Source organism: Amphiprion ocellaris, chromosome 11 (assembly GCF_022539595.1).
Source record: "Amphiprion ocellaris isolate individual 3 ecotype Okinawa chromosome 11, ASM2253959v1, whole genome shotgun sequence".
NCBI classification, from domain to species: Eukaryota; Metazoa; Chordata; class Actinopteri; family Pomacentridae; genus Amphiprion; species Amphiprion ocellaris.
The window spans coordinates 33,729,744-33,753,415 of record NC_072776.1 but is presented as its reverse complement, the minus strand read 5'-3'; the positions used below and the strand labels follow the sequence as shown (position 1 = coordinate 33,753,415).

The window sequence follows — 23,672 nt, the reverse complement described above, 5'->3', positions numbered from 1 at the left end:
TTCCTGAAGGTTTTGCAAATTTTCTGAAATTTGGGGGATTTTTTAGCTGAATTTTTGTTTTTTTTTTCAGACAAGGAAACAATATTTTTTGATGCCCGTAAATGAGGACAACAGGAGGCTTAATGTAACGGTTTAAAATCTCCCAGAAACCATTTTAAGTATCAGTATTTAATTCTCCAGTGGTTTGAGGTGATTGGAGCAGAAGCTGATGTTAAACCTGACGTTAAATGAGGATTAGGATCAGGTCAGATCTCCTCTTTCCTCCACAGCGTTGTGTTACCGGCTGAACTGGAAACTGAAGCAGCTTCCGGACGCTTCCGTTAGTTAAAGTGTCGCCGCCGCATTACTTTTAATGCTGTTGTCAGATTCCAATTTGTTCGCTTTAATCGTGCCGAAGCGAAGCTGAAGCGAAGCTGAAGCGAAGCAGCGCTGGGCGTCCAGAGTGGAGCCAGAGACTCAGGAGGTGGAGCTGCTGTTAGATTTAGTTTTAAAGACCAGGTTTTCATCTGATCTTTGTTATTTTCGTTCCAGCGTCGAGGAGCCGATGCTACTGGAGGCTGAAGATGATCGAGAAGAACAACCGGCGCTGGTTCCCAGTTTGTTCCCTCTGATCCCTCCAACGCTCTACTTCAGCACAGCCAAGGAGAAAGGTCAGAACATAAACACTGATCCAACTCATTATTCTATAATAATTCAGTCTAACCTCTGATTACAGCTTCTTAAATGTGAATATTTCTGCTTTCTTTCCTCCTCTGTGATGGTAAACTGAACACTGATGCACGATTTTCAAGTTAGATTTAACTTTAACTGATGACATACGATGCAAAGAAACCTAAAAAGACGTATAAAATGAACAGAAAGAGATGTGAGATGAACAGTAAATGGCGTAAAATGAACAAAAAGTGGCATAAAATAAACAATGTGATGTGAAATTAACAAATAGTGACATAAAATTAACAGAAAGTGATGCAAATTAAACAGGAAGTGTTGCAAAATTAACAAAAAGTGAAGAAAAATAAACAGTGACATAAAATTAACAGGAAATGATGCAACTTAAAGAGAAAGTTATGCAAAGTTAACAAAAAATTACACAGAAAAGCCCCAGCTGATGACCTGAGGTGCAAAAAAGTTTCATATGTATGAAGTGAAATGCAAAATGAGCAGAATGTAATGAAAAATGACCAGAAAATGGCACAAAATTAGCAGAAAGTGACACAAAATAACCATAGCGAGATGCAAGAAACTACAAAGATGAGTAAAACGAAACGCAAAATGAGCAGAGATTAGAATAAATCCAACTAAAGATAGTTTAAAATGTCATTTTGCTGGTTTGTGGTTCTGTTTTACCAAAGATAATTTATGAGCAGAAGATGCGTCACTCTGTGTTGTTGCTGAATGTTTTTGTAGTTTTCACATTTTTTCTACAGTTAAACCAAAACTATCCAGAATAATTAAAGACTCACTTCATTGAACCCATAATTTTATCACCATAAAGTCTGTTAATGTTGTGTTTGTGTGTTCCAGTGTGTGTTAATGTTGTGTTTGTGTGTTCCAGTGTGTGTTAATGTTGTGTTTGTGTGTTCCAGTGTGTGTTAATGTTGTGTTTGTGTGTTCCAGTGTGTGTTAATGTTGTGTTTTTGTGTTCCAGTGTGTGTTAATGTTGGGTTTGTGTGTTCCAGTGTGTGTTAATGTTGTGTTTGTGTGTTCCAGTGTGTGTTAATGTTGTGTTTTTGTGTTCCAGTGTGTGTTAATGTTGGGTTTTTGTGTTCCAGTGTGTGTTAATGTTGGGTTTTTATAATCCAATGTGTGTTAATGTTGTGTTTTTGTGTTCCAGTGTGTGTTAATGTTGTGTTTGTGTGTTCCCGTGTGTGTTAATGTTGTGTTTGTGTGTTCCAGTGTGTGTTAACGTTGTGTTTGTGTGTTCCAGTGTGTGTTAGTGTTGTGTTTGTGTGTTCCAGTGTGTGTTAATGTTGTGTTTGTGTGTTCCAGTGTGTGTTAATGTTGTGTTTGTGTGTTCCAGTGTGTGTTAGTGTTGTGTTTGTGTGTTCCCGTGTGTGTTAACGTTGTGTTTGTGTGTTCCAGTGTGTGTTAATGTTGTGTTTGTGTGTTCCAGTGTGTGTTAGTGTTGTGTTTGTGTGTTCCCGTGTGTGTTAACGTTGTGTTTGTGTGTTCCAGTGTGTGTTAGTGTTGTGTTTGTGTGTTCCAGTGTGTGTTAATGTTGTGTTTGTGTGTTCCAGTGTGTGTTAATGTTGTGTTTGTGTGTTCCAGTGTGTGTTAGTGTTGTGTTTGTGTGTTCCCGTGTGTGTTAACGTTGTGTTTGTGTGTTCCAGTGTGTGTTAATGTTGTGTTTGTGTGTTCCAGTGTGTGTTAACGTTGTGTTTGTGTGTTCCAGTGTGTGTTAGTGTTGTGTTTGTGTGTTCCAGTGTGTTAACGTTGTGTTTGTGTGTTCCAGTGTGTGTTAACGTTGTGTTTGTGTGTTCCAGTGTGTGTTAACGTTGTGTTTGTGTGTTCCAGTGTGTGTTAACGTTGTGTTTGTGTGTTCCAGTGTGTGTTAACGTTGTGTTTGTGTGTTCCAGTGTGTGTTAATGTTGTGTTTGTGTGTTCCAGTGTGTGTTAACGTTGTGTTTGTGTGTTCCAGTGTGTGTTAATGTTGTGTTTGTGTGTTCCAGTGTGTGTTAGTGTTGTGTTTGTGTGTTCCCGTGTGTGTTAACGTTGTGTTTGTGTGTTCCCGTGTGTGTTAATGTTGTGTTTGTGTGTTCCAGTGTGTGTTAACGTTGTGTTTGTGTGTTCCAGTGTGTGTTAATGTTGTGTTTGTGTGTTCCAGTGTGTGTTAACGTTGTGTTTGTGTGTTCCAGTGTGTGTTAACGTTGTGTTTGTGTGTTCCAGTGTGTGTTAGTGTTGTGTTTGTGTGTTCCAGTGTGTTAACGTTGTGTTTGTGTGTTCCAGTGTGTGTTAACGTTGTGTTTGTGTGTTCCAGTGTGTGTTAACATTGTGTTTGTGTGTTCCAGTGTGTGTTAATGTTGTGTTTGTGTGTTCCAGTGTGTGTTAATGTTGTGTTTGTGTGTTCCCGTGTGTGTTAATGTTGTGTTTGTGTGTTCCACTGTGTGGTAATGTTGTGTTTGTGTGTTCCAGTGTGTGTTAACGTTGTGTTTGTGTGTTCCAGTGTGTGTTAACGTTGTGTTTGTGTGTTCCAGTGTGTGTTAACGTTGTGTTTGTGTGTTCCAGTGTGTGTTAACGTTGTGTTTGTGTGTTCCAGTGTGTGTTAATGTTGTGTTTGTGTGTTCCAGTGTGTGTTAACGTTGTGTTTGTGTGTTCCAGTGTGTGTTAACGTTGTGTTTGTGTGTTCCAGTGTGTGTTAACGTTGTGTTTGTGTGTTCCAGTGTGTGTTAACGTTGTGTTTGTGTGTTCCAGTGTGTGTTAACGTTGTGTTTGTGTGTTCCAGTGTGTGTTAATGTTGTGTTTGTGTGTTCCAGTGTGTGTTAACGTTGTGTTTGTGTGTTCCAGTGTGTGTTAACGTTGTGTTTGTGTGTTCCAGTGTGTGTTAACGTTGTGTTTGTGTGTTCCAGTGTGTGTTAACGTTGTGTTTGTGTGTTCCAGTGTGTGTTAATGTTGTGTTTGTGTGTTCCAGTGTGTGTTAACGTTGTGTTTGTGTGTTCCAGTGTGTGTTAACGTTGTGTTTGTGTGTTCCAGTGTGTGTTAACGTTGTGTTTGTGTGTTCCAGTGTGTGTTAACGTTGTGTTTGTGTGTTCCAGTGTGTGTTAATGTTGTGTTTGTGTGTTCCAGTGTGTGTTAACGTTGTGTTTGTGTGTTCCAGTGTGTGTTAACGTTGTGTTTGTGTGTTCCAGTGTGTGTTAATGTTGTGTTTGTGTGTTCCAGTGTGTGTTAACGTTGTGTTTGTGTGTTCCAGTGTGTGTTAACGTTGTGTTTGTGTGTTCCAGTGTGTGTTAATGTTGTGTTTGTGTGTTCCAGTGTGTGTTAACGTTGTGTTTGTGTGTTCCAGTGTGTGTTAACGTTGTGTTTGTGTGTTCCAGTGTGTGTTAACGTTGTGTTTGTGTGTTCCAGTGGAGCTCCTTCCTGCAGAACAACGCCGGCAGCTGAAGTGGAAAATGAGCAGCGTCACTCCGAACGTCGTCAAACACACCGTCGGCAGGTCGCACTTCAAAACCACCAAGAGTGAGTTACACACAGACACACAATCAGGTTTTAGTTACACAACACATCTGGAACATGACTACATGTTGGACTGTTTATTACTACTGGAGTTCTGTGACGATAGACGTACGTTTGTCCTTCTGTGGATCTGTTCATCCAGTGTTTCTGAAAGTGTGAGGCGACTGGAAGGTCCGTCTACGTGGAACTAATCAGCTGAACTGTTGTCGTAACGTCGGCCTGTTTTTCCTGGTACACAACAATACTCAGCCCTCGCTGGCCGTTTCTAAATACCAAACATACAAGTAGAGACTCCTGCAAGAACGCATCGTTAACCTGCAGCTGGATCACCGGCGTATTTAACCCTCCTGTTGTCCTCATTTACCAAAAAAATATTGTTTCATTGTCTGAAAAAAATCCCCAAAAATCAGCAAAAAAAATTCCCCAAATTTCTGAAAATTTGCAAAACCTCCAGGAAGAAAATTCCAATAATTCCTTAAAACTTTCCCTTAAAAGGTTTTTTTTTTTTTTTTTTTTTTTTTAAAAATCCCCAAATTTGGCAAGAAAATTCTTGTAAATATTTTCAAAAAATGACTAAAAATCTTCCAAAAAAATCCTAAAAATATCTAAAGTGATTCCATATATATCAGTAAAACTTCTATTTTCTTTCAGAACATTCACATAAAAATCAACCAAAATCCAGCGAATTTTGCTGGATTTTGGTTGAATTTTTTGTGAATATTCTTAAGAAGCATTTTTAACATTTCTTTTTTTCCACTAAAAATGCTCAAAGATTTCCCAAAAATGTAGAAAATGTGGAAATCAGAAGTTTCACTGTGAAAATGTTTTTTTTCTCCACGTTTTCAAACTTTAAAACGGGTTAATATTGACCCGCAGGACAACACCAGGGTTAATGATGTCATCACCTCAGCTCATCTACTGCGATTATTTTTAGCAGGGGTGTGAAACTTATGGTCCGCGGGCCAAAACCGGCCGGCCAGATGGTCCATTTCGGCCCGCGGGGTGACTTAGTAAAGGGTAAAAATTCCAGAGAAAACATTAACTGCAGATTGTAAGTTTGTAAAACTGTAAATTTAAAATAATTTCTAGACCATGACAAGTTGTTTTAATCCTCCAGTAAATCCTCTCTGGTTCAGTTCCAGGTGACTAAATATTGTGTTCCTTTGTCGACACTCTGTGATCTGGAAGTTGTAATGTGGAAATGATAAACTGACGCTGAATGTTGATGAAATTGAACTTATTTTTCTTCATAAATTTCAGGTTGTTCATGATGTTTAGTAAAAAGATAATTCCTTAAATGTGAACATTTTCAGAATGTACTTTTTTGCACTAAAACAAAGGAACCATTAGGAGTTGTGGTTATTCATAGGTTATTTTGCTGTGATTTTACTGGTCACTTCAGATCAAACTGGGCTGAATGTGGAACCTGAACTAGAATGAGTTTGACCCCCCTGGTCTTTACTGTAAAAACAACAAAATGGAATCAGATAAAATAACAGCCCTGCATATTCACGTTTTATTATATAAAAGCTGTTACATATATTTATACTAGGGCTGGACACGAATATTCGGTCCCGATGGTGGAATCCGGATATTAATTTTGAAATCCGAATATTCAGATCACTGACTAGTTCTAGTTTTTTTTCTGTGGCTCTTGGTGTTTGTTTTAAGTAATTTCATATACAGCAGGTCTTCGGTTTACGACGTCCTCGACTTACGGCGTTTTGCTGTTCTGTCACCATCTCCCATAGATTAATTAAGAAAGTCTAGTTCCATCATTCCAACGTACGGCGTTTGCAACGTTAAAACAAATTTGCCGTGGAACTAGTTGGTGAGTGGAGCGGATGAATACGTCGTCATGTGGCGCAATACGAGGAAGACACAACACTCACAGTATGTGAGTTCTGACTTACGGCGAGAATCGAGTTACATTGTGCTGTAGAAACGGGATTCCAACTAAAATTGAGGACCGTTTGTGTTAATTTTGTGTCTTTTAGTCATTTTTAATCTCTTCCTGGTCATTTTGTGTGTCTTGGTATTTGTTTTTAGTGCTTTTTGTTGTTGTTGTGTTTCTGTTTTTGCTGGTTTTACTTGTGTTTGTGTTCATTTTGTGTCTTATTTTTAATTTCTGTCTGGCCTTTTTGTGTCTCTTGGTGTTTGTTTTGAGTAATGTTGTGTTTGTGTTCATTTTGTGTGTCTTTTGATCATTTTTAGTCTCTTCCTGATCATTTTGTGTGTCTCTGCTGCCATTTTGCGTCTCTGTTTTTATTGATTCATGTCTTTTTCCACTACTTTGTGGTTCTTTCTATTTGTTTTGCGTAATTTTGTGTCTGTATTGTTGTTGTTTCTCTGTTTTTCATTGGTTTTGCATGAGTTTGCGTCTCTTTCAGTCCTTTTCAGTCCCTTCCTGGTGTTTTTGTGTGTTTTTTGCGAGTGTTTTGCTTCTGTTTTGGTATTGGTTTGAGTTTGCTTGTATTTGTTTTGAGTGCGTTTGCGTTCATTTTGTGTATTTTCTCATCATTTTTAATCTCTTTCTGGTTGTTCTGTGGGTCTTTGCTGTCGTTTTGCTGCTCTTTTCTTATTGGTTGTGCCTCATTCTGCTCTTTTTGTGTCTCTTTGTAACAGTTTGTGTGTCTTTGTCCCAGTTTTCTGGCTTTTGCTGTTTGCTTTGAGTAGCTTTGTGTCTGTTTGTTGTTGTTGTGTCTTTGTGTTCATTTTTCATCTCTTTTGGTCCGTTTGAATGTGTGTTTTAGTCTTTGTGTGTCTTTGTGTTAATTTTGCGTGTCTTTGCAGCCGTTCTTATCTGGTCTCAGAATAATATCAGTGTAAATAAAGAACCTGAGCTGATCCTGGATGATAAAAGTGTGTTTGTTGGTGCAGAAAGCCACGACTGGTTGGGCTGCTGGGGTCACCACATGAAGTCTCCGGGCTTCAAGACTCTGGGAGAACATCAGAAGGTGAGGATCTGTTGTCAAACGTCTCGTCTGGAACCCAGAGTTCCATCTAATGCAGCCTTTTTTAAAAAAAAATCTTCTTCTGCCGTAGCTGAACCACTTCCCAGGAACCTTCCAGATCGGCAGGAAGGACCGTCTCTGGAGGAATCTGTCCAAGATGCAGGTTCGCTTCGGCAAACAGGAGTTCAGCTTCTTCCCCAAGACCTTCATCCTCCCTCAGGACATCAAGCTGCTCAGGAAGGCCTGGGAGGACAGCGGCTCCAAGCAGAAGTGGATCATCAAGCCGGTAAAGAAAATCAGTCTGTGCTGCCTGTAAAGAGCACAAATCTCTGCATTTTCTAAGCTTTTTAATAACAACAATGCCCATTATCTGAGAAAAACACAGATTTATGTCAGTTTATTGGAACAAAGCTGTGAAGACAAAAAAATAGTGAACTTATCTTAGATGGCAAACCAAAGCGACTCAAAATTATCCAAGTGTCATGGATTTTGTGGCTTTTAGGTTAGTTTTCTCTGTTTATTTTTGTGACTTCAGGACTGTAAGTGTAGAATTATGGAAGTGTTTGCTCAAAATGACATAAAATTAGTTCAAAAAGATTCAAAACATGTCCAGAAAAATTGAAAAACTGTTGAAAATGAGTTAAAATTTGTTTAAAATGACTCAGAACCTGTCCTGAATAATTCAAAAACTGTCCAAAATGACTCAAAAATGGTCAAAGCTGACACAAAATCTTAAAAATGACTTAGAAGTTCTTCAAAAATTATCAGTGTCCTGGATTTCGTGGTTTTAGTTTTACAGGTCTAGAGTTATGGCAATTTTCTCCGTTTAGTTTTGTCCAAAATCACTAAATATTTTAGCAAAATGACAAGAAAATGTCCAAAGGGACAAACAATTTGAACAAACACGCTTCAGAAAGTTTTGTGTATTCTGGGCCTCAGGTCTAAACATACAGAAGTTCTGTACTAAATTACTTAGAATTAATTAAAAATAACCCAGACTTGTCCTGAATGATTCAAAACCTGTAAATAAATAAATAAACAAAAAATAACAACACTCAAAAATAGTCAAAGCTGACTAAAATCTTAAATATTACTTAAAAATTCTCCAGAATTATCCAAGTCTGAATATTGTTGCTTCAGGTCTTTAGGTCTCGAATTTTGGCTGTTTTCTCTTTTTGTTTTTGTCCAAGATAAATATTTGTGCAAAATGACCAGAAAGTGTCCAAAATGACTATGAGAATATTTAGAAAATGACAAAACTAAATGTCCAAAAATACTAAAGATTTGTCTACAGTGACTTAAAACCTGTCCAGGATAATAAAAAAATGCACATAATGACACACAAATTGCCCAAAATGTCAAAAAATGGTCCAAACTGACTTAAGTTTGTCCCAGGTTACTTAAAATATGTTCAAAATGACTCAAAATTTCTCCAGAATCATTTTAAAAAATGACTAAAATGATTGACAGTAATTTCGAAATGGTCTAAAATTACAAAAAAAAAGCCAAAAATGATCAAACATTTGTCCAAAATGGCTCCACAATAATAAAAAAAATATACAAAATGACGCATAAGTTTCTCAAACTGACTCAAAAACTGTCCAAGCTTCCTTAAGATTTGTCCAGAATGACTAAGAATATTTCAAAAATGGTTTAAAATGACAAAAAATGTCCAAAATACCAAACATTTGTCCAAAGTGACTTAAAACCTGTTCAGAATAATAGAAAAACTGTCCAAAATAACTAAAAATGTACCCAAAATGATTGAGAATAATTCAAAAAAGGTCAAAAATGATCTAAGATTTGTCCAGAGTCATTGAAAAGTCTCAAAAAAGCCTTAAAACCTATCCAGAATAATTAAAAAATGTACAGAATGACTCACAAACAGTCCAAACTGACTAAAATTTGCCCCAAGTTACTTAACTTTACTCTACATTTTTTCAGAATCATTAAAAAATGACTCAACATATTTAAAATGATTGAGAATAACTTTAAAAAATATCTAAAATGACCAAAAAAGTCCAAAATGATCAAATATTTGTCCAGAATGATGCAGAAATTGTCAGTTTTCTGTGTTTATTTCTCCATATTTTCACGTCGTCTTTTGGTTTCCAGCTGGTTTAGATTAGAATAGAATAGAATAGAATAGTGTTTAGTTTAATGTTCTAACTTGTTTTTGTGTTTTTTTTACTTCCTGTTTTCTACCAGCCGGCCTCCGCCAGAGGAATCGGGATCCAGGTGATCCATAAGTGGAGCCAGATGCCTCGTAAGAGACCCCTGCTGGTCCAGAAGTAAGAACCTCCTCCCTGGTGTCGGTTCTCCAGAACCTGAAGCCTCGTTATGGAGTTAAAACGTTCCGTTGTGTCTGCAGGTATCTCCACAAGCCCTACCTCATCAGCGGGAACAAGTTCGACCTGCGGATCTACGTCTACGTCACGTCCTACGACCCGCTCAGGATCTACATCTTCTCCGATGGACTCGTCCGGTTCGCCAGCTGCAAGTCAGTTTTCATCGATTTGTGGTCCAGAAGGACTTTAGAATTATCCACCACAGCTCAAAAACAACCAAAATTATGAATAATAATCAAAATGACTGAAGATTTGTCCAAAATGACATAAAAATGTCAAAAGCTGACTCACAAATTGTCCAGAATTATTCAAAATTGTCCACAACTGAAATATTCTTCCAAAATTGGGAAAAAATATTAAATTGACTTAATATTTGTTTAAAACGACACAAAAATGACTTAAAATTTCCAAAATCCTTGAAAGCTCATCTGGAATGAGACACAAATTGTCCAGAATGGTTCAAAAATTGTCCAAATTTACCTAAAAATTGTCCACAACTCAAATATATTTCTAAAATTGTGAAGAAAAATCTAATTGACTCAATATTTATCCAAAATGACACAAAAATGTCAAAAATAACTAAAATTACTTGAATTTTCTCTGTATTGACTCACAGATTGTCCAGAATAATTCAAAAATTGTCCAGATTGACTTAAAATTTGTCCACAACTGCTCAAATATTGTCCAACATGAAAAAACATTTGGAAGTGACTAAATATTTGTCTAAAATGAGTGAATATTTGTCGGAAATGGCTTTAATCTAAAATGATGTGAACACTTGTGCAGAATGACCTGAAATTGTCCAAAATCCAATAATTGTTGCTTCTTTTAAGATCAATCTGCTTAAGAAAATGTCTGAATTTACCTAAAATTGACTCTAAAAACATCCAGAATGACTTTAACATTCAGAAAGCAGCAGCTATTGAACAACCTGAACACAGACTCTTTGAATAATAATGATTTATTTTATCTTCTGCAGGTATTCGTCTTCCATGAAGACTCTGAGCAACAAGTTCATGCATCTGACCAACTACAGCGTCAACAAGAAGAACTCTGAGTACCAGAGCAACAGCGACGACAAGGCCTGCCAGGGACACAAATGGTAGCGGACCGAGGGTTTAAAGCGTCTAAAATAGAGAAGAAACTCTAATGTCTGCTGATCTGTTGCTGCTTCTCTGCTTTCAGGGCTCTGAAGGCTCTGTGGCAGTTCCTGGGTTCTAAGGGAGTCGACACCTCGCTGCTCTGGGAGAAGATTAAAGACATCGTCATCAAGACCGTCATCGCGTACGTTTAGTCAGTCTGGTTAGAGATTGCTCAAAATGACCACAAAACATCTCCGAAGTAACAGAAATTATCCCAAAATGTCTTAAAAATGATCCAAAATGTTGGTCTAAAATTTGTCCAAAAATGTAACTGATAACAAAACTTGGTCCAAAATGACACAAAACATGTCCAAAATAACAGAAATTATTCCAAAATGTTTTAAAAATTGCTCAAAATAACAAATGTTGGTCTAAAATTAGAAAAAATGTCATTACTAGTCTAAAATGACCCAAAATGTGTCCAACATAACAGATTCTTCCAAAATGTCTTTGTTCAACATTAGTCACTTTTTTTAAAATTAATAACCATTTTTTTCCTGAAATGACTTGAAAGGTGTCCAATACGACCCAAGAGTTGTACAAAATAACAGAAATGATTCCAAAATGTCCTAAAAAAGTGTCTGAAATGATGAAAATTGGTCCATAATGACATCAATTTGTCCAAAATTAGTTACTAAATGTCCACAATAACAAAAAGCTTAGTTTAAAATGACTGGAAATTTGTCAAATGACTCTAAACTTGTCTATAGTGAGTCAGAAATGATCTCCATAGCGGAGTGAAATCCAAAATGACCTACAGTCATGGACCAAAGTATTGGCACCCCTGGAATTTTTCCAGAAAATACACCATTTCTCCCAGAAATTGTTGCAATTACAAATGTTTCTGGTTTACACGTGTTTATTTCCTTGATGTGCATTGGAAAAACAGAAAAAAGCAGAAGGAAAAAGCCAAAACTGACATAATTTTACACAAATCTCCGAAAATGTTACAATTCAGCAATAGCAACAATATGTGCAATAAAGCCAAACAACAAAGAATGATCAAACTTTCAGTACATTCAGTAAATAATAAAAGAATAAATCTAAAATACTAAACAAATAAACGATCCTCTGTGTTTCCTGTGGTCAGGTCGGAGCCGTACGTCAACAGTCTGATGAAGGTCAACGTCCGCTCATCCTACAGCTGCCACGAACTGTTCGGCTTCGACATCATGCTGGACGAGAACCTCAAACCCTGGATCCTGGAGGTCAACATATCACCAAGGTAACGGACGAACATGGTTCATATAAAACCATCTGGTTCTTTATCTCCAGTAACTTTATCAATGATCAGAGTTCTGCCTTCATACTGGGAATATTTCCAGAGTTCCATAGAAGTGGGTCCAGATTTATCACTTTTTATGGACTTTTTCCATCATTTCTGAGCCTCAGAACTTCATCAGTCCAGCAGATAGAACCATGACATTTAGGAGGAGAAACACATCTGAGTTCTGGTAGAAACTGACACCAGATCAGCACAAAAAAGGTTCAATATTACCACAAAGACTTAAAATCGCCACTAAAAACCATGCAAGATCACAACAAAAAGTGCTCCGATTACCACAAAATCAATACAAAGAAGTAAAATTACTGCAAAGATACACAAAATCTACACAAAAGGCAAAATCACAACATACAAAAAATACAAGATCACCACAAAAAGGGCCAAAATTACCACAAAAAACACACAAAATCAATACAGAGGTAAAGTCACACCAAAGACTCGAATTGCCACCGAAAAACATGCAAGATGACCACAAAAAGGGAAGAAATTACACAAAAACACACAGTCACCACAAAAAGGGCCAAAAGTACCATGAAAATAAATAAAATCACCAAAAAGGGGCAAAACTACCACAAAGAGGTAAGATTACCACAAAGATAGACAAAAACGACATAATCTCCACAAGTGACATAAAATCCCCACAAAAAGACACAAAATCCCCTCAAAACGAAAACAAAAATCACTACGAAATTTCAACAAAAAGCACAACACTAACATAAAAATACATAAAATCACCACAGAGGTAAAATTACCACAAAAAGACAATCTCCACAAAAAAAAAAACAAGATCACCACAAAATGGGCCAAAACTACCACAAAAAGACACAAAATCATAACAAAAAGATGCAAAATTACCACAGAAATGGTCAAAACTACCCCAAAACACACACGATCACTACAAAGAGGTAAAATTACTGTAAAGATACACAAATTACCACAAAAAGGGCCAAAACTAGACAGAATTTTCCTCTGGGGATTAATAAAGTCAGTGTAAATCTACCACAGAGAGACACAAAATCACCAGAAAGAGGTAAAATTACCAAAAAGATACACAAAATCACCACAAAAAAAGACTAAATTACCACAGAAAGGACTACAACTACCACAAAGGGACACAAAATCAATACAAAGAGGTACAATTACCACAAAGACAAAATCGTCACCGAAAAACATGCAGGATCCCCACAGAAAGGCTTCAGATTACCACAGAGATACACAAAGGCAAAGACAATCACCACAAAAAGACAGAATCATGACAAAGAGGCAGAGAAAAGTGTTACATTTGGATCCATCTCTGTGTCCCTTCAGTAATTTGTAGGTATGAAGGTAGAACTTTGCGTGGACTTTGCCTTCTTGGCTCTGATTTCTGTTCCATGAATCTCTAATAGCAGATCTTCCGGTCTTTAAACCTCCTGCTGTGTGTTTCCAGCCTCCACTCCAACACGGCGCTGGACGTGGCCGTTAAAGGCCAGATGATCAGAGATCTGCTGAACCTGGCCGGCTTCAGGATTCCCTCCAGAGACGACGTGGCGACGCCCTGCAGCAGCGCCTCCAGCTCCACCAGCAGGTGAGGAGGAGTTACTGCACCTCAGTGAACGCCATCTGGGTCCAAACAGTAACAGGATTTAATGTGTGTTTTGTTGGTTTTAGTTTGTGTGGAGGAACCAGAGAGCGAAGTAGATCTGACCTTTCTGCAGATGAGAAAGTCAAACGAGCTTTTTACCTGACGCAGCGCTACGCCGACCAGGTAAACAAACACACCCACTGTTCAAATATGACTTCAAGCTGTCACACAGCATCAGTATTCTTAGAAACAGTAGAAACAAATGAGAACGTTTCTGTCCTCGTGTCTCCTTCAGGACTTTCTCGCCTCGGTTTTGGACGTTTTGACTCCGGAGGACGTTCGAGTTCTGGCCGAGACCGAAGACGAGTTCAGTCGCAGAGGAGAGTTCGAGAGGATCTTTCCATCGTCGTCGTCGTCTCGCTACCTTCGATTCTTCGAGTGTCCGAGATACGTGAACATCCTGCTGGACCAGTGGGAGCAGAAGTACTGGAACAACAAAACCAAATGTACGTAGGATGGGGGTTTTTCTGTTCTTCATATACCTCTGACAGCTGAAAAAGAGACAAAAGCACCACAAAACGGGCCAAAACGACCACAAAGAAAGACAAAAACACCACAAAACGACGCCAAATTACCACAAATAAAGCAAATTACTTCAAAAAGATTCAAAATTACCACAAAAAAGATGCAAAATTACCTCAAGAAGACATAAAATCACCACAAAAGAGGGGAAATTACCACAAAATCATCACAAAAATATGCAAAATCACTACAAAAAGATACGAGATTACCACAAACAGTGCAAATTCACCACACACGGGTCCAAAATCACCACAAAAAAGCAAATTACGACAAAAAGATGCAAGATTACCTCAAGAAGACATAAAATCCCCACAGAAGACCCCAAAGCACCACAAAAAAATGCAAAATCCCCACAAAAAGGGTCAAAATGACCACATAGAAACCCAGAATCACCCTGGAGAACCGGATGTTTTATTCGTTCTTTGTGTGTTTTCTGTGCAGCCATCGATCTGCTGAGGACGCTGTGTCAGAAAGGAGTCCATCTGGGAACCTGTGATCCAGCTCACATGGTGATTCACCTCATAAATCAGAAAGAGAATAAAAGAAACGAAGCAAGCTGACAGCTTTAAACCTGTTCTGTCTGTCTGTCCAGTGGTCCAAGTGCAGCTACATCTCCAGGGTTGAAGGCCACAGACCAGAACCCGTCAGCCCATCCAGATCCAGGTAAACACCTATAATCCAGTCTTTACATCCCTTATCAGACAACTTTTTTTGTCTAGATAAGTGACCGTCCAAGAACATCTGGTTCATCAGTGTTCTCATGTTTATTTAGACTCACATCAGGCTTAAACATCCTGATATCTGTAATTTTGGCAGGCAGTAGTCAGACTAATGGCTGCAGACACCACTTATTAGACACTTCCAATACAGTCTTTACATCCCTGACCAGCCATAGATACAACAACATCAATTTTGACCAGTCAAAATCATAGTTCAGGATCTCTGTAGTTCAGTTTGGACTTGTGAGAATAAAAGAAGCTGAAGACATCAGTTATTGGATACTTACAATGCAGTCTTTCATCCCTGAGCAGACATGGATATCAATGCCATCATTCTTTCCAGTCAAACCACAGTTGGAGATCTTTTTAATAGAGTTTGGAACAGTCAGAATATTAGCTGCAGACATCACCTATCATACTTATAATGCAGTCTTGACATCCAGGCAGCTTTTTCTGGTCCACATAAGTCAACATCCAAGAGATTTCAAACTTGCCGCCGGGTTAAACATGATTTTAAAGTTACTTTAAGTATTTTAGGATCCGTATTTCTAAATGTGAACAGTGGATAAACGCTCCTGTGTGGTTCTGCAGGGTGGTGGTCTCTCTTCGGCACCGCTCCCACCACGGCGATGACGGCGACGGTTTGGACCGGGAGGTGGCTTCGGTCTCCAGCCTTCCAGAATCCCCGAGTCCTGGATCCAGCGTCTCCAGCAGTGCCTATACCAGCCCCCCGCCCAGCCCCGCCCAGAGCCTGCTGCCTCAACAGTTCGCCTCGCTCTGACCAGACCGGTACCAGGACAGACACAACACTCAGGGTCTAATCCAGCCTCACCCTCCTCACAAACACTGATCTGCCACGTCTCCGGACACAGCTGGCAAGGGCGTACGACAGCGACTACACACTGAGATTATATGCATAAAGTGGCTCTTTTTTGAATTCAGGTTTACTGCCACGCCAGTGAGCATATCACATTTCCAGAACCAGAGTAGTGTTCCTAATAAAAATCACTAACACGCCAACCACTGTTCACTTTGTCGAAGAGATTCTGAGCTTTTATGTAGAGTGAAAATCATCCTGCTAAGACTTGAACCACGCCGGAGATGCCCGATCCTTCACAGTGACGGCTTAGTTAGGTTTGCGTCATTTTATGGTGATGCAGTGCAGAGTTGTGGCTTTACCTCGTTAACATTTTTTAGCGATCAACCGATGTTAGTGCTGCAGGGAAAACGCCAAATGGAGAGCACTTACCCTGCAGAAAGGTTTAACTCAGTGCAATCAAGAAGTTTAGAGACCGCGCCTATAAAAAAAATCAAAACTGCAACAGATTTAAATCAATGAAAGTCCCTGTTGACGTAGTCTTCCAGTGCTCCTGCAACACTCTGTAACCCTGGAAGTCCTACTCTGTGAACATGCCAAGCTCTGTCCGCCATGAGCTGAATCACCCAAACAGCGACTGTAAATCTTTTTACTTTTTGGGATAAGGAAGAAGTCACAGGGAGAGCAACAACTGTGTTGGCGCCCAAAAACTTGTGCAGTTACATGGTGGAGCACCCACTCTTAATCCAGATATCTGCTGCGTCATACTGACCAGTTACAGATGTCTGATTTAGTTTGGACAGAATATTAGCTACAAACACCATTTGTCAGGTACTTATAATGCAGCCTTGACTTCCCTTGCAGAAGTTTTACTCCAGATTTCTATGACATCATTCTGTCCAGTCAAAACCATAGTTGGAGATGTCTGTTATTCTGTTTTGACTAGTCAGAACGATAGCTGCAGGCACCACTTATCAGACACTTAGAATACAGTCTTGACATCCTTTTACTAGACATCTTGACTTTATGTCAAATGCTGCAGAGTTTGACTTATATGTATAGTACAAAATGATGTATTAACTAGTCATATTTACTGTCAGACACCACTTTTCAGGCACTTGTAATGCAGTCTTGACATCCTATCCAGAATTTTTATTCCAGATTTCTATAACGTCTTTCTGTCCAATCAAAACCATAGTTGGGAATATCTGTTATTCTGTTTGGACTAGTCAGAACGATAGCTGCAGACGCCACTTATCAGATAATTACAGTGCAGTCTTTGCTAGACATCTTTACTATACATCAAGCCATTTAACACTGCAGAATTTGACTGTTATGTATGGTATAAAAACTGCATAATAACCATCATATTTACTCTCAGATGCCACTTATCAGGTACTTATCACGCTGTCTTGATGCCCCTCGCCAGTTGAGAAAAATGGCTGCCATATACAGTTTCGATTGCAGTGCCATAGTATGTTTGAAAAAAGCTCACCGTAGCTTCTGATGTGACCGCAGATACCTGCAACGTTAGTTTGACAAGGCAGATTTAAGGTGTCTGTAAGAACACACCAAGTACACGCATCACCAACAGTCCCAGAACTTTTCGATCGTGCTCAGTCCGAGCTAGGTGACAGATAGTTTCCAACAGTTATTCTGCCGTTTGTGTTTATGCAGGGTTTTCTCACAGTATTACACAAGTATTACTCCCAAATACTTCAAAAACCACACAACCTTTTTGTTTCCAAACCACGTGCCATGATCCAGAGATTCCACCCGCTGCTCTCCGGCCTTCAACTGTGAAGAACTGGCTTTCCACAAAGCAGTGCTGCTGAACAAACCTGCAGGTTTTACACTGGTGCAACGTCGAGGTGGTAAACAATAACACTGTGATTCCTCTTTAAATCCGACTGTTTAAAGGACTGTTGTCGTCACGTTCCTGCCTTACGGACTGTAGAGTGGAGAAAATACGATGGAGGGACGAGGATTGAGAGAAGAGGAGCTGCTCTGATGACACCTTTCTGACTTTATTCCTTCTGCTGTGTTTAACAAAACCTCCAGTGTGTTCCAGATGATCAGACATTTATTCCCTGTTCTAAAGCGCATGTTAGGAGACAAACATAAGAGTTAACATTGCAAACATTTGGCAGTTTAGCTCAGAGCAGTTTTTACAAAGGGAGCTTCTCTGTTACGCTTGTTTATATACAAAATATAGGATTTATCGAAAGCTGCCAAAATGCAAGTAAAGCACCAGAATTTAAAGGATAACTCTGGTTTATTTTAGTCTGTTATGCTTTTACACTAAGTTTGTATTCTGCTCTTCTGTTGTAGAGGTTCAGGACAATAAAACAGCATCAATTTATGAGCTTCAATTTAAATGGCTTGTCCAAAATAATCCAAAAATGGTCTAAAATTAGTTCATAGCTGTCCACACTGACCCAAAAAGTGTGTATATTGAGGTAAAAATTGCCCTAAATGCCGCAAAATTATTCCAATTGACAGTGTAATGTTCAAAAAATTAGATTTAAAAAGTCAAAAACTGTCAGAAATGACAAAAATATGTCCTAAATGACAGAGATTCCTGAAAATGTGTTTAAAATTGTCCAAATGCAGTCAAGAGCAGTCCAATATGTGCACAAAATACCTCATATTTGTACCAAATTTCATAAAATACATCTGAAAAGCCTCAAAAAATGTCCAAAATGACTCAAAACGTGTCTAAATTTACTCAAAACTTCTACCCAGTGACAAAAACTTCCTGTCCAAAATCTTTATATTGTGTCTAAAATGAAACAGAAGTTCTCCACCTGGAACTGTTGACGCATCAATTCATGGAGCTTTATGAGATTCAAGTTAAATGGCTTGTCCAAAATAACCCAAAAATGGTCTAAAATGAGTTCATAACTCTCCACACTGACCCAAAAAGTGTGTATATTGAGGTAACATTTGCCCAGAATTACCAAAAATGGTTCCAAGTGGCAGACATGTCAAAAATAAGATTATAATTGCCTACAATAAGTCAAAAACTGTCAGAAATGACAAAAATATGTTGTAAATGACAATAAAAATTGTCCAGGATGACCCACAAATTGCCCCAAAATGCTTCGTAATTGTCCAGAATCGTATAAAACCTGTTTGAAATAACTCAAAAAATGTCCAAAATGACTTAAAACCTGCTCAGACAGACTCGAATAGTGCACAATGTCTTGACACTTGTCCAAATTTACTCAAAACGTGTCCAAAATCAAAACAGAAATGACCCACCTGGCACTGTTGACTCAGGTTTGGAGCCATTTTGGACCATTTTTTTTTTAGTCAATTTTCCAAAACATTTTGGACAATTTGAGTCAGTTTGACCAGGTTTTAGGTGATTGTGGACAATTTTAAATGTATTTGGAGAATTTTTAACAGATTTCTGAAGTGAGTTTTGCCAAATTACTGAATTAAAATGAGGCGAAGAGTACAGAGTCGTCAGCAAAGAGATGCAACAGAAACATTCAGAAATAAACCAGAATTCTCCTTTAAACCTTGAACGCACCACTTTGCTGCTCACATGTAAAGTTCCGTAGTTGTTATTGTTTCCTCAGGAAAATAATTCCACAAATCTCTGTCAGACTTGAAGTGTTTGGGTTCATCTTCTCGAAGTTCATCACAACAACCTGACGTGAAGCTGGTTGGAGCTCAGAAACTGTCGCAGGAAAACATCTTTTTCAGCTCAGTTTGAATATTTTAAATCATCCGAAGTTATTCCAACGTCATGTTTGCGTAGAAATGAGTCAAAGATTTTCAATTATAGTGACACAAACGGTACGAAAACTGGAAAATGAGTGAATGTGAATGCATTTTCGCTCAGTAGATGACAAAAAATTGGTTTGTTACGAAAAGTTTGGGTGGTTGAGTAATCGGTCAGATATGACGACATATTAGGGCTGCTATAGTTTAAAAGCAAATAAATATGGAAAAATTCAGGATAAAACTCATTAATTCTGAGAATATGCACGTTTTTGTGAATTTAAAAAGAGTTTTGGTCACAAATTTAAACATTTTTCATCTGAGAATATGCAAGTTTGTAAATTTGGGAGTTTACTGTCAGAGAATTAATTTTTTTCCACAAATTTATACCCGATAATCTTAAAGAATTTTCAATTTTCTTGTAAATTTGTGTTTTTGCTCATAAATTTACATCTTTTTCCCTCCCTGACTCCATTAAAAATGTCCCTAGTATGAACACAAATGTTGGTTATTAACCAATTAAAAGGTCAATTTCATAATATGCAAAATATTTCTTGTGAATTTAATTTTAGACAATCTTGAGTTTTTCACACATTTTATAATTTTATAAATTCTTAATATGCACTTTTTTCTAGAAGTTCTCTTGAAATTAAATTCACAAGTTTACAACTTTTTACCAACAAATATAATAATCTTCATAATCTATCTGAATATGAAAATTGTATTATCATACATTTAGTGTTTTTTTTTCTTGTAAACGTAATATTTTCTTTAAATATTACCCTCCCTAGCCCAGCAACACTGGCCCTGATATGCCGTCATATTAACAGAACGTTGACTCACAAACAGACCATTACAGCTGGTTTTCTGTGTTTTTTCTACTCAACATGTAACTCAACCCGTATAAAATTCAATATTTATCTATATTAAAGACTAAGTGAGCTGAAATCTAGAAGATCATGTCGTTGGTCCGTTCCAGGCCTTGATTCTTTCTCTGCTCCTGGTCCTCGTCTGGTTTGTTTGCTGCTTTTCAGAGTTTCTATTTGACAGTTCGATGACGCTGCAGTTTGTTTTTTCCACCAGTGAAATGTGCAGATATTTTTACTAACAGACAGCTGTCACATTTCCACGTTAAAGGGCTGTTTAAAGTGCTCAGGATGACAATTATAAAATAAAAACATATTTGTGGTACAAGTCTGGTGATGAGTCTTTATTTGCGTGATTCACTTGAGTTTATTCCAATAATAATATCCAATACTTTAAAGGAATCGTAGCGTTTTGTTTCATTTTTTTCATGTCTAAACAGTGGAGGAACCTGCTGATTTATCTAGCTGGAAAACATCCCCATGTCATGATGCTGCCACCACCGTGCTTCACTTCACATCATGATGCTGCCACCACCGTGCTTCACTTCACATCATGATGCTGCCACCACCGTGCTTCACTTCACATCATGATGCTGCCACCACCGTGCTTCACTTCACATCATGATGCTGCCACCACCATGTTTCACATCATGATGCTGCCACCACCATGCTTCACATCATGATGCTGCCACCACCATGCTTCTCATCATGATGCTGCCACCACCGTGCTTCATTTCACATCATGATGCTGCCACCACCGTGCTTCACAGTGCTGATGGTGTGTTTGTGATGATGTTCAGTGTTTGGTCAAACATATCATCTACTCTGATGGAAATAAAGCTCCATCCTGGTCTCCTCAGACCAAAGAACCTTCTTCCAGGTGTCTTCAGAGTCTCCACATGTCTTCTGGTGAACTCTAGTCCAGATTTAATTGGAGCTTTTTCCATCAGAGTCTTTCTCTTTGTCTCCATAAAGCTTTGACTGGTGAAGAACAGACAACAGTTGTTGGATGAACAGTCTCTAACATCTCAGCTGCTGAAGCTGGAACTCCTTCAGAGGAGTCATAGGAGTCTTGGTGGTCTCCCTCTGTAGTCTCTTTCTCCTTCAGAGGACTCATAGGAGTCTTGGTGGCCTCCCTCTGTAGTCTCTTTCTCCTTCAGAGGAGTCATAGGAGTCTTGGTGGCCTCCCTCTCTAGTCTCTTTCTCCTTCAGAGGAGTCATAGGAGTCTTGGTGGCCTCCCTCTCTAGTTTCTTTCTTGCACAGTCACCCAGTTTTCTAAGACTAGGTTTTACTGATGAGATTTTAAGTCTTTCATGGCCTCTGTCCTAGATAAAATGATTTTATTTGTTTCAGTTTTCATTTGAACTGTATTTTCTTTCTTCCATTAGTACTTTTATCATTTTAACTCTGCTGTTTTATACGCCTTGTGTTATCTTTTCCTTCAATTCTGATGACTCTATGCCTGTATGTTTCATTTTTCAGCCTTGAGAGGCACTTTGTAACCTAGATCTTAAAAAGTGCTCTTTCTATAAATAAAGGTTGGTGTTATTATTTACAGCAATGTTCCCGACCACCTACGGAACATTACAGAACAGCTTGGATGCAGTTGTTTTCTTAATGCATTTCAATGATATTCAGTTATCAAGCGGCAACACTGGATTGATTTTAGTAACTTAAATGTACTTGAAATGTGTATTATTATCATGTTGGAACTTGTTGATAAATATTAAATGACTGGATCATTGGGGGTAAAGAACACTTGATGAGTACTTCTCCAATAACTGGCTGACTTGAACTTCCACAACATGAAGGTTCTACAGTTTCTGACAACCAGCAGCTTGTTTGACTTCAGAGGAATTCGCACTGACTTCCCTTCAACACTTAACCTAAACTAAACCTAACCTCCAAAATGTCACGCTTTATGTTCTGGAAACTCTCTTTGTCCCCTACAGGAGGGCAGGTCCTCATAATGGGACTGTTTATACACATGTATGTCCTCACAACATGGGTTATACCAGAGCACAGCCTCACATTGTGAGAAGATTCACTCTAGAAACGGTGTGAGGGTGAAGACGGAAACCCAGCTGGGATTTTCTGAATGTGTGTCAGGACTCCGTAAATAGTTGTAAACTATTAATATCTGAGCTGTCGTCTCTAAGCAGCAGCACCGAGCCGTTCGGATACCTGCTTTTATTATTAGCACAGCACTGGGAGTCGGTGGTCCAACCTGGAGAGTGAACTTTCTAGTTTAAGGTCAACAAACGCCTCCTGAGATGTTTCAGGAGCCGACGACGGCAGATGTTCGGTTTGGTATTTAAATAACCTCATTTTCATTCCAGCACAGAGGCTGTTCAACATTCACAGCTGCTATTTAAATTTTAAACTCAACAAACGGTGTTAATGTTGCCGTTCAGCGGCTGCAAGCAGAACGTTAAGCAGGATATAGTGGAAGATAGTGTGTCTATAAATAGAAAGTGGCCCAATGAAACTTGAACGTCTCACACAGTAGAAGCAGCAGAGCCTTAAAGCTGCACCAGTCCCATAAAACCAATAACAATAAAGCATGCTAGCTATGCTATGCTAACAACATTTTAGCGAATGCCACTTCGTTAAAAGCTCTGAGGTGATTTGGTTCAATGAATTCTTTAACGGTACAGGTTAGTACGGGTGCCACCATGGACAAATGCATAGATATTTAAGTAATTTAATATCAATATGATGCCAATAATCCTCAAACAAATTATTGCTGATAGTAGTGCTAATGACATGACGACCTTGTTCCTCCTCCATCACCTTCACCAAAGTCCACTAGACAGAAACCAAGTTAAGAGGTTCCCCATCTAGTAGTACCCACCATTTGGAACCTTCCAAGGCCTGCTGCGAGAACGCATCATGATTCTGCCACCACCGTGCTTTACATCATGATGCTGCCACCACCGTGCTTCACATCATGATGTTGCCACCACCGTGCTTCACATCATGATGCTGCCACCACCATGCTTCATATCATGATGCTGCCACCACCGTGCTTCACATCATGATGTTGCCACCACCGTGCCTTGCATCATGATGCTGCCACCACCATGCTTTACATCATGATACTGCCACCACCGTGCTTTACACTATGATGCTGCCACCACCATGCTTGTGATGATGTTCAGTGTTTGAGGCTTGTTTAAGTCGGCTGTAACACTTGTACATGTTCCGACTGCGAGAAACATCCCTGTAGAATCTTTTTCAGGTTTGTTTTCAAGGGAGAGACAAGTTCATACTCCAGGATAGGTTCTTCTGAGTCCAGTCGTTTAATTTCAGAGAGGACACTTTGTCCTTGTGTAGTAGCAGTCTAGTCCTCTCCAACATAGCATAACGTAGCACATAAAAGGCTAACATAACAACATTCTGTTTAATCCATAGAAGTAGAGGTACAGTTGATTAAACACCTCAGTAGAAAAATAAAGTTTTCATTCACTGAGTTTAGAAAGTGGTTTTCCA

At 38.7% G+C, this 23,672-nt stretch overlaps 1 protein-coding gene across 4 annotated transcripts in view; it reads left to right on the top strand.

Moving 5' to 3' along the window:
* The window catches only part of ttll4 (tubulin tyrosine ligase-like family, member 4), a 29,702-nt gene extending 9,195 nt beyond the window's left edge, over positions 1-20,507 (top strand). For all 4 annotated transcript variants that reach the window (XM_055015620.1, XM_055015621.1, XM_055015619.1 and 1 more), the window contains 15 exons: positions 532-650; positions 4,063-4,173; positions 7,051-7,127; positions 7,216-7,410; positions 9,333-9,415; positions 9,496-9,624; positions 10,452-10,574; positions 10,658-10,756; positions 11,705-11,839; positions 13,329-13,466; positions 13,550-13,646; positions 13,759-13,969; positions 14,487-14,554; positions 14,638-14,708; positions 15,356-20,507. In XM_055015620.1, the coding sequence (XP_054871595.1) occupies positions 532-650; positions 4,063-4,173; positions 7,051-7,127; positions 7,216-7,410; positions 9,333-9,415; positions 9,496-9,624; positions 10,452-10,574; positions 10,658-10,756; positions 11,705-11,839; positions 13,329-13,466; positions 13,550-13,646; positions 13,759-13,969; positions 14,487-14,554; positions 14,638-14,708; positions 15,356-15,545 (1,846 nt within the window). In that variant the 3' untranslated portion in view covers positions 15,546-20,507. The remainder of the gene's footprint in view (positions 1-531; positions 651-4,062; positions 4,174-7,050; positions 7,128-7,215; positions 7,411-9,332; positions 9,416-9,495; positions 9,625-10,451; positions 10,575-10,657; positions 10,757-11,704; positions 11,840-13,328; positions 13,467-13,549; positions 13,647-13,758; positions 13,970-14,486; positions 14,555-14,637; positions 14,709-15,355) is intronic.
* The last annotated feature ends 3,165 nt before the right edge of the window (positions 20,508-23,672 follow it).